The 10,308-nt window shown below is 45.9% G+C and overlaps 1 protein-coding gene across 3 annotated transcripts in view; it reads left to right on the top strand.

Annotated features, from left to right (window-relative positions):
• Positions 1-10,308, top strand: part of SPECC1L (sperm antigen with calponin homology and coiled-coil domains 1 like) — a 121,821-nt gene that overhangs the window by 78,447 nt on the left and 33,066 nt on the right. For all 3 annotated transcript variants that reach the window (XM_007451041.1, XM_007451040.1, XM_007451042.1), the window contains 3 exons: positions 3,115-3,198; positions 5,914-6,070; positions 8,480-8,582. In XM_007451041.1, coding sequence (XP_007451103.1) covers positions 3,115-3,198; positions 5,914-6,070; positions 8,480-8,582 — 344 coding nt within the window. The remainder of the gene's footprint in view (positions 1-3,114; positions 3,199-5,913; positions 6,071-8,479; positions 8,583-10,308) is intronic.

Genomic DNA, 10,308 nt, shown 5'->3' with positions numbered 1-10,308 from the left:
CTTTCCCTCCCAGAGTCCTCTTCTTCTCTCTTATCTCTCTATGTGGAACCTCCTTTCTGTCGCCACCATTTCCAGGTGGTTAGCAAGTCTGTTGATTCTGCCTCATTGAAGAGCCCTTGAATCCGTGTACTTCTCCCATCTCCCCTGGTACCACCTGGGTCCAGGCTCTCTGCTTTGGGTATAACTCATCACCTGCATGCACTGTTGCCCTCCCACCCCCTGCAGCTGGAAGGATGTCCACCCGAGACACCATCAGTGGCTCCATGTTGCCAGTGGGTGAAGGCCACACTCTTCAGCCTGGCCTGCTTTGGCCTTCCAGCCTCGCCAGCCCTCACAGCACTGCTGTCCTAGATTTCCTTTGGTGTCTGCTGAACACTGTGCTGGGAACACGCTCTCCTTTGCCTTTATAAAAGCTATTAATTATCCTTCTAGTCTTAACTGAGATGTCGTTTCCCGAGGAGGCCTTTCCGGACCTCCTCTCAAGAGCAGGTCACGTCCCCTGCTGTGTTCCCAGAGCCCCTTGTACTGCTTCTTTCCTGCATCCCTCACGCGCAGCGATTTTTTAAATGTCTGGCTTCTGCTGTAGACTCCGAGTTCCAGGAGGGCAAGTTGCTGCCTTCTTTCCTCCTTTCTCTGACCTTTGCATCATGCCCAGTGCCTGGCAAGTCATGGACACCCAAGTGGTTTTTGTTTAATGAATGGATTAAAGACAAGAATAGCTCCATATGGCAATAGGGTAGACCTGATTACTGTAACGTCAGCTCTCTCCTGCCTGCCACATCTGATTGTGACACACTAATCTTATTTCCCAAAGAGGGATTCGCCAGCAGTTTGACGTGAAGCTGTAATCTAGCCGCTGCTGCAGCAGCAGAGGGGCATGTGCTCGTTCCGTGGCTGGTGTCGCAGGCAGCAGTGAGAACGCCACCCGGAGCAGCAGGCAGCGCTGTGCCCATTGGAAGGTGCCTCCGAACAGTGCCTTTTTGTACCTTCTCAGAAGGGCAGCGTTGGCCTGTGCCAGGGACTGTCTACTGAGTTGAGACGGATTTGGATACTTAGACATGCAGTGAGAGCAGGCTGCACTGGGTGGGCGGCAGGTCCATGCACCGTGCCTCAGTCGCGCGCCTTCCACGTGCCCAGTGGCAGAGACGGAGATGGGGCGCCTCCTGCTTGCTCTCAGCTGGCACCCTCCTTATTCTGACCCGTGTGTCTCTATAATCTGTCCTCACTTTCCTCATGTGCTGTGTTCTTTGGGAGATGAAGGCTTCAGGGACATGACCAGTCTCGTAACCGTGAAGTGGACATTTGGACTAAATTTAAAATGTTGACTCCTATTTCCTACTCTTTCCATGTTCCACGAACTTTGCTTTGTCTGTCAGTCTTTGTGCATAATGTGCTCTTCCTGTGAAGACGAGTGCAAGCACCACAGCGTTCAGAATTTCGACCGATGCTTGCTGGTGGGCTCTGCATCGAGGCTTTGTTGGTTCAGGATAAGAAAGGCATAGTGGCTATGGGCTGTGTGAGTCCTGTCTTCTGGAGCCTCCCTCCAGAGTGCTGTGTGATCACAACCACATAGTCCTCACACGCTTAGAAAACACATTTTGGCATGAAAGATGTGCTCTCCTTGAAAGATATTGTGATAGGCCATTACTTTTGACATCATGATATTCTGAGAGGGAGTAGTTTTTAAATTGTTAATTCTTAAAACGAAGTGCTGACGGGGCTGTTTGACTGGTGTCTGGTTGATCCCGCCTTTCCCCGTCGAGTGTGTTTGTTCTCAGACAGGACTAACTGTCTTCACTCAGCCCAGCCCCATCACATCTCCCTGACACACAGGACCAGGCGGGACATGTCCAGCCTTCCTTGCTTGTTGTCCTGGCCTGGTGACAGCCTCGCTGGGCTTGTCACCGAGGTCAGAGGTGGGCCGGCCTGTGTCTGGGGCACCCATTGTGGGGAGCAGGTGCTGAGGAAGGGGTGTCAGACTGGGCCCAAAGGCTGGTGAATTTGGCCGGGCTGAGGGGGCGAGGGAACCACTGTGCCAGGGCTCAGGGAACTTCAGAGACTCCAACCCAGCCTGTGTTCAGCAAGAACAGGTGGAGCTGTGCCCTTGACGGGGAGGCAGGATCTGGTTGTGTCCCTCCTGAGGGTCCTCGCTGCCCTCAGACTGAAGTCCACATGCCAGGCAGTGAGGCTCTTGTCAGTTAGCCACATCCCCGCTTTAGAGCCATCCCCCTGCTGCCCTCTCTGTTCTCCCCCTGCCCCGTGGTTCAGCCATGGCTGGGATTTATTGTCCTCTAACTTGAATGTCCTTCTACCTCTGCTCTGAATGTTATCTGGCTGAATACTGTTCCCCAGCCCTGTTCTCCATTAGTGAAGCCAGCGTCTGACAGACAAATTCATGTCATTATGCTGCTGAAGGCTTCCTGATGCCTGAAGTCGAAGCAAATGGCTTCTACCTCTGTGGCTCGATAGATCCTTTCTTTTTACTTATTTATTTGGTTGGTTGAACCGGGTCTTAGTTGCAGCTTGCTGGCTCCTTAGTTGTGAACTCTTAGTTGCGGTATGCAAGTGGGATCTAGTTCCCGGGCCAAGGATCGAACCCGGGCCCCCTGCATTGGGAGCGCAGAGTCTTAACCACTGTGCCACCAGGGAAATCCCTATCTGTGGCTTGATAGTGCTTTATCATTCTCTTATTCCAGTTTCCATCCTGACTTGTCTCTGGTTGTAGACACGTATGTCTCCTCCACTAACTATAGGCACACAGGGCAAGGCTTTGATTTAGTTTGTACTTTTAGACCTAGATGCAGTGGGGGATCTTGGAATTTTGGTTGAATTGCATCAGAGGTAAGTAGCAGTCGGTGGTTTAGAAGTGTTCATCTGTGTTGCATGTCTCATCCCTAGAAATAAAAGTTGAATGAGGTGTTTTCCCTTGGTCCTTGTCTACGGGAGTTGTTTTGTATAAGGGACTCTGTGGGGAGCCGTTGAGGTGCCCTGGATGGGAATGAGGGACAGACGAGCCTCAGGGGCAAAGGGAGCAAAACTCACCTTCCTGCTTGCCTTTGCCTCTTGAAATTCAGGGTCAGGTCTCTTTACTGTGACACTTTCCACCCTGTGCAGAGCATCTACTAAGAACATCTTCAACCAGCCGACCTGCTTCTCTGCCGAGAGTACCTGCCATGGAAAGTGCCAAGACCATCTCAGGTAATACTTTTTATCTGAAATTTCTTTTAAAAAGATTCTTCCAGAAGTTTTAGTGATGGTACCGAGTACTTTCTCTATAGGTTTATTTAACCTTACTTGCCTCTTTAGCTCTTTAGTTGATTGTTTTTCACTCTGAATTTCCCCTATTGTATCTTACACATTTCATAGAAATCACATTTCATGGCCCTGATTTCAAAAATAAAAAATAAGAGCTAGATAGTTCCGTTCACTTAACAAGTGTTCATTAAGTGCCTAGAGTGGGTTAGAAGATATACTGAAAATATAGGTTCATACAAAGTTGCGTAGCTGTGAAAGGTTAAAATATTTATCCCAAGATGTGTCATGACTGTTTTTGAAGGGTTATTTCAGAGCACACCAAAAATTCTCCAGAAGCCAGATTTTCCCAGTGTTATAGCCGTTTTACAATGATGAATTTGATGGGCTTACTTTTTCGGTCTCCTAGAGCTAACTCTTCAGTTTATCAGTGTTCATGTTATTTTCCCCTTGTGGCCTTTTTTTAACCCTTAATAGCTCAACTAGAAATTGGACCAGGAAAGCAGAGATTCCTATAACCCTGCCTCCTATGGTTAATGTCCCACTTGTATGTGGATTTAAGTTAGTACAGTTTTTGTACATCTTAGCTTGGTCTTTAAATCAGTGGGAAGTCCAGCCAAAATCACCACCCCCAAAGCCCAGATCCAGAGCCTTTTCCTGTAACAGAGTTCTTCTGATTCTTTCTCAGTCTGTTTCCTCTGTTTGATATAAAATTATCAAAGGTGTTCTCATCCAATTTCCTAGCATACCACTTAAAAGAAACTGCCAATTTAAGGCATACAGAGATCTGACATTGAAAGGAAAAGGCAGAATAATTATAAAATTATGTCAAATATGCAGGTGGATCATTCTGATAAGATCTTATAATAGGAGAAAGCCTGTCTCCTCTTGATCTTTAAACACACTTCATGGGGCTTCCCTGGTGGCGCAGTGGTTGAGAGTCCGCCTGCCGATGCAGGGGACACGGGTTTGTGCCCCGGTCCAGGAAGATCCCACATGCCGCGGAGCGGCTGGGCCTGTGAGCCATGGCTGCTGAGCCTGTGCGTCCGGAGCCTGTGCTCCGCAACGGGAGAGGCCACAACAGTGAGAGGCCCGCGTATCGCAAATAAAATAAAATAAAATAAAATGTTTAAAACAAAACAAAACAAAAAAAACACACCTCTTAGCTGTTGCCGAGTTATAGTATGCTGTGGCTATTCCTAAAATCATCAGGAGAACTTCAGCCAATGAAAGGGTGCAGTTCCAGTCATCCGGGGGAAATTACTGGTGTTTGGCATGATTGGATTACAGCCAGCCCGGGATGATGCAGTAATGGCTCCCTCGCATCCAGCATCATCTGAGGTGAGAGACTCTGAGGTCAGGAGCCTTGTCTCGTATCTCACGTCATCGTGGCCAGAAAGCCGCTTCTGTTGTGGCTCTGTTTTCAACGGCTGCAATGGCTGCTTCCACCTCCCAGTTCTCAGGACTTTCGTAATTCCAACAAAGCCTAGTGCCTTACGCTTTCAAAATAGGACTTTCCTGATTGTTCTTATCTCTCGGTAGTTGACTTGACGCGACACCTTTTGCTTTTCTGTTTCGTTGATTCATGTTTTTTAAAACGTGGCTTGGGACTTCCCTGGTGGCGCAGTGGTTAAGAATCTGCCTGCTAATGCAGCGGACATGGGTTCGATCCCTGGTCCGGGAAGATCCCACATGCCGTGGAGCAATTAAGCCCATGCGCCTCAACTACTGAAGCCCGCACGCCTAGAGCCCTTGCTCTGCAACAAGAGAAGCCATTGCAATGAGAAGCCCGTGCACCACAACAAAGAGTAGCCCCCGCTCACCACAACTAGAGAGAGTCCACGTGCAGCAATGAAGACCCAAGGCAGCCAAAAAAAAAAAAAATCTTGACCCAGAATTAAGTGTGGCCCTGTAACAAAGTATCTTTCCTTTCTGTCTCTTCAGCAGTGTTTTTGGCCACGTTCAGAAGGGTTGTGTTGATTTTGGTTGAGAGTGAATGTTGCTTTAGTTAGCCTTTGGCTTTGGTCATGTTTGTAGTTGAACGCAGGTTTGCGGGGGACTCACTGTGGGCCAGGTGGGTGCTTTGAGTGTTAAGGGTGGATGAGACACACTCCTTGCCTTCAGGGAATGTGGGCTTCTGTGCATATTTCAACAACTGTACCTTTTTCACAGTTTTTTTTGTTTTGTTTGTTTGTTTTAATTTGTTTTTATTTTTGGCTGTGTTGGGTCTTCGTTTCTGTGCGAGGGCTTTCTCTAGTTGTGGCAAGCGGGGGCCACTCTTCATTGCGGTGCGCGGGCCTCTCACTGTTGCGGCCTCTCTTGTTGCGGAGCACAGGCTCCAGACGCTCAGGCTCAGTACTTGTGGCTCACGGGCCTAGTTGCTCCGCCGCATGTGGGATCTTCCCAGACCAGGGCTCGAACCCGTGTCCCCTGCATTGGCAGGCAGATTCTCAGCCACTGCGCCACCAGAGAAGCCCCCTACAGTTTTTTAAAATGGAAAAAAAACACAAAACTTTCAAGTTATCAGTAAGTTAAAGAGAATGTTAGTTTTTCCTCCTGTATGATAATTTCTGCTCTTTTGGGGACCTGCTGAAGAAGATGTCTCAAGAACTCAGCTTAAAATGTTTTTGCTATAAATTGCATAATGGCTGTTTCACTCAGTGTCCAGACGAAGCAGTGAAGAGATGAAGCGAGATGTCTCTGCACCTGAGGGCACGTCTCCTGCCTCGCTCATGGCCATTGGTGCCACGTCGCCACAGCTGTCCCTGTCCTCCTCCCCCACGGCCTCCGTGACCCCCACCACTCGAAGCCGGATAAGGTAGAGGACAGTAGTTAGTATTGGAGCATTTCATGCCTGCCGTTCCTGGCCTTTTGAAATTAAATGATCAGGTTATAAAGTAACGGCATTCGAGCACTGATGTATTTTCATTCTTTATGTGTTATTTAGTGTTTTCTGATCTAGTCTTCTGTGCCTAGAATTGGGAAAGATGATATGAAAGTAAAAAAGTAAAACAAAGTAAAAGAGATAATTATTTTCCCCAAGCAGATGGTGTTTTTGTTTTTGTTTTTTGTGGGTTTTTTTTGGTTTTGGTTTTTTCAAGTAGAGAACAGCTGAGTACAAAAGTAAGTTTAGTGAAAACAGGGTGTGGATGGAGTGTTGGGGAGGCTGGAAGAGGGGAACTCGAGCGAGGCCGTGAGGATGGTGGACCGGGGGGAAGGTGAGCGTTACTGGCAGGGTCAGTGACTCCAGTGAGTGTGCAGAAAGGCTGAACACGAGCTGAAGGAGGGATGGGAGTGGGTTTCAGAGCTCTACCGTATACTGACTTACAAGTTTGAGTAAAAGTGGGATATTTGGTGTCTCAAACTCAAATCATATGCTCACTTATAAAACCCAGCCTCTCGGGGACCGACCTCTTAGAAGAGTGATCCCGTATTCAGTGCGGGTCAGGCAGGTCGGGTGCAGTGGAGAGTGCGGCTCATGCCGCCCTGGCCAAGCCCGGGAGAGCACTGTCCGCGCTGGTGGGCAGGGCCCCCACTCTTCCTGGTGCCCCACTTAGAAGTTGTGAGCCTCCACAAGGTGTCTCCTGGCCGTAGCTTCCTTATCTTACAGTGAAGATGTTACAGGAGAGCACCCTCTGCTCTAGGAGGCTCTTTGCTGCAGCTTCTCATTGTGCCCATAGACTTTACTCGTCTTTGATGCTTTTTAAGCTGTTTCTATAACAAAATGGCCTGTGTGAACTAGAGGAAACCTTTCACAGTGATTGTAGTAGTTACTTTTATTTTGAGCATAATAGAGGTTTTTTTTTTTTTCTTTTGGCTTGCCCTTTTGTTTTCATTCACATATCTCATCTTTATCTTCATTCTCATTTCCTGTGATCAGTGGTGTTATAACAAACTTCTTTGAACCCTTTAAATCAGGGCAGCAATCTGGTGGGCAGGTACGCAAACATAAACGTATATTTCTTCAAGACAGCAGTCTAACTGCAAGTTGAAATATTTTCATATTTTACTTTTGGTTCTAAATAAAAATTGGTGCTATTTCAGTGCACCTCTCACTTGGAAAAGCTTCAGTTCTACATGTGTGCTCTTTGATTTCCTACCATACTTTGTAGGATGAATATGGACAGAATAATAGTAAGCCACCTGTAACATCATAACCTCTGGGACAGTAACTGGACTGTTAAGTGTATGGGTCGTAGGGCTAGAATCTCCACTTGTGCAGTCATCACTAAAAATTAGACCAGGCTTTTAAGAGTGTGCTGCTTGTCAAGGAACAGGTTGTTTTACATAGTGCCCCTTGGTATTCTGTTCTGCTTCTAGGATAGTTTCTGGTTGTTTTACAGAGTGCCCCTTGGTATTCTGTTCTGCTTCTAGGATAGTTTCTGGTTGTTTTACAGAGTGCCCCTTGGTATTCTGTTCTGCTTCTAGGATAGTTTCTGGTTGTTTTACAGAGTGCCCCTTGGTATTCTGTTCTGCTTCTAGGATAGTTTCTGGTTGTTTTACAGAGTGCTCCTTGGTATTCTGTTCTACTTCTAGGATAGTTTCTGGAAGGAAACATTGGGTACTGGAGGAGTGGGTTGTATGCCTCCCCTGCTCCATCGCCAGGGTGATCACAAAATCTTTTTTGATTCAGTGTCTGGTCTGGGGAAGGATATTTATTCTGCCTCCAAGGCAGTTGACAGTGCCCTAAAGTACCCTCCATATAATTTTAAGAAATGAGTAAGGTATAGCCATTGATTTTTTTTTTTCCCCCCAAGCTTCTGTAGTTGGTCTGTCCTGTAGTAAACTCTGAAGTTCCTTGAGAGGCAGGGTCTCTGTGTTGCTCACTGCGCCCTGCCCAGCACATGCACATGGCCTGGCACAGTGGTGCTGTGCCAAGAGAGGGTCCTTCCTTTCTTCTCTAAGTGAAAATAAGGAACCCAAGATGCAGTGGTGCTGAATCTTTGCCAGTTTCCGTGTGGATAATGAGTAGAGCCCCCTACAGGTGGCAGAGCCCCCTACAGGTGGCAGACCCCCTACAGATGGCAGAGCCCCCTGATGGTGGTGGGTCTGTGGGACCCATAAAAATTGACAGGCAAAATCCAACGGGTGAAGGTACGTCTTGCCATTGGATGCCTCTGAGTGTGCGTTTGTTCTGTTCAAATGTTCTGTTGTGTTGGATTTCTGGTTTAGAAGGGTGCTCAAATAAGAAATATTTCAACTTGGGTTCCTTATTTTCACTTATCAGGGAAGAAAGGAAGGACCCTCTCTCAGCATTGGCAAGAGAATATGGAGGATCCAAGAGGAACGCCTTGCTGAAGTGGTGTCAGAAGAAAACCGAAGGCTATCAGGTAGCCCCATGGTTCTTTTGTCCCAGGAGAGCAGCTGCCACGCCAGGTGCTGACGGCGCAGCTCACCTGAGCGGTGACGAGTCCTGCACTGGGTTCCAAGTCTACCCTGAACGTGGCGGAGTATCCCTTGGATGAAATAAGTTTCTTACCTTTCCAGAGTAGCTAACCTTTACAATACTCTTGTTCAGCTGTTGTAGCACTTTATCATTTAAGTCCCAGTTAATTGCTTTTGTTAAGGCCTCATATGGACTAAGAGTGAAAATATATTTATTTTACTTTAAATTAAGATTTTACTTATCATTGATATGTTTAAAGTTTTCTCTTAGCTTTTTCCCCCTCCCACTGGGCTGTCTTTGTGCCCTGTCATTTCACATCTGGACTGTTTTATAGCCTCTCCTTTCTTGCCCTGTCAGTCTCTCTCCCTTTCTCTCTCTCTTTTTTTTATTAACCTTTTTTTAAAAACGGAAGTGTAGTTAATTTATGATGTGTTAGTTTCAGGTGTATAACAAAGTGATTCATTTATACATATATATATATATTTCTATTCTTTTTCAGATTCTTTTCCATTATAGGTCACTACGAGACATTGAATATGGTTCCCCTTGCTATGTAGCAGGACCTTGTTGTTTATCTACTTTATATACAGTAGTTAGTATCTGCTAATCCCAAACTCCTAGTTTATCCCGCCCCCAACACACACACACACAGTATCCCCTCTGGTAACAGTAAATTTGTTTTTCTGTCTGTGAGTCTGTTTCTGTTTTGTAAATAAGTTCATTTGTATCATTTTTTTAGATTCCACACATAAGTGATATCATATGATACTTGGCTCTGACGTACTTCACTTAATATGATAATCTCTATGTCCATGTTGCTGCAAATAGCATTATTTCATTCTTTTTTATGGCTGAGTAGTATTCTATCATATATATGTACCGCATCGTTATCCGTTCATCTGTTGATGGACATTTAGGTTGCTTCCATGACATTATGCTAAATGAAATGGGCCATACACAGAAGTACAAATATTATAGGATTCCGCTTATATGAACTCCGTAGAATAGTCACATTCATAGAGACTGAAAGTAGAATGGTGGTTGCCAGGGGCTGGGGGCAGGAGTAATGGGGATTTATTGTTTAAAGGGTACAGAGTTTCAGTTTGCAAGATGAAGAAAGTTCTGGAAATGGATGCTGGTGATGGTTGCACAACCATGTGAATGTACTTAATGCCACTGAACTGTACACTTATAAAATAATTGCTTAGCCAAAAAAAAAAAAAAAAAAAAAAGAAGTAAATGATTGGGATATAGCTAGATAGAAAAACCTAGCAAGGACATAGGGGATTTGAACCATATACTATATACGTGAACTATATACTAATTAGACCCGTGAGACATCTGTTGAACACTCTATCCAACAACAGCAAAGTATGTATTCTTCTCAGGTGCACGTAGAACATTCAGGATAGGCTGTATGTTGAGTAATAAAACAAATCTTGATCAATTTTAAAAGATTGAAATTGCACAGAGTATCTTTTCTGATCACAATGGAATGAAATTAGAAATTAATAACTGAAGGAAAATTCACAACATAACATAACAAAACTATGGGAGGTGCTGAAAAGCAGCTCTCAGGGAAATTTATAGCTGTGAACACCTACCTTTATAAAGAAGAAGAATCTCAGGACTTCCCTCGCGGACCAGTGGTTAAGACCCCACCCCGCTCT

Source organism: Lipotes vexillifer, unplaced genomic scaffold (genome assembly GCF_000442215.2).
Source record: "Lipotes vexillifer unplaced genomic scaffold, Lipotes_vexillifer_v1.1 scaffold1783, whole genome shotgun sequence".
NCBI classification, from domain to species: domain Eukaryota; kingdom Metazoa; phylum Chordata; class Mammalia; order Artiodactyla; family Lipotidae; genus Lipotes; species Lipotes vexillifer.
Note: the sequence above shows the minus strand (reverse complement) of the source record. Positions and strands in the feature narration are given on the sequence as shown.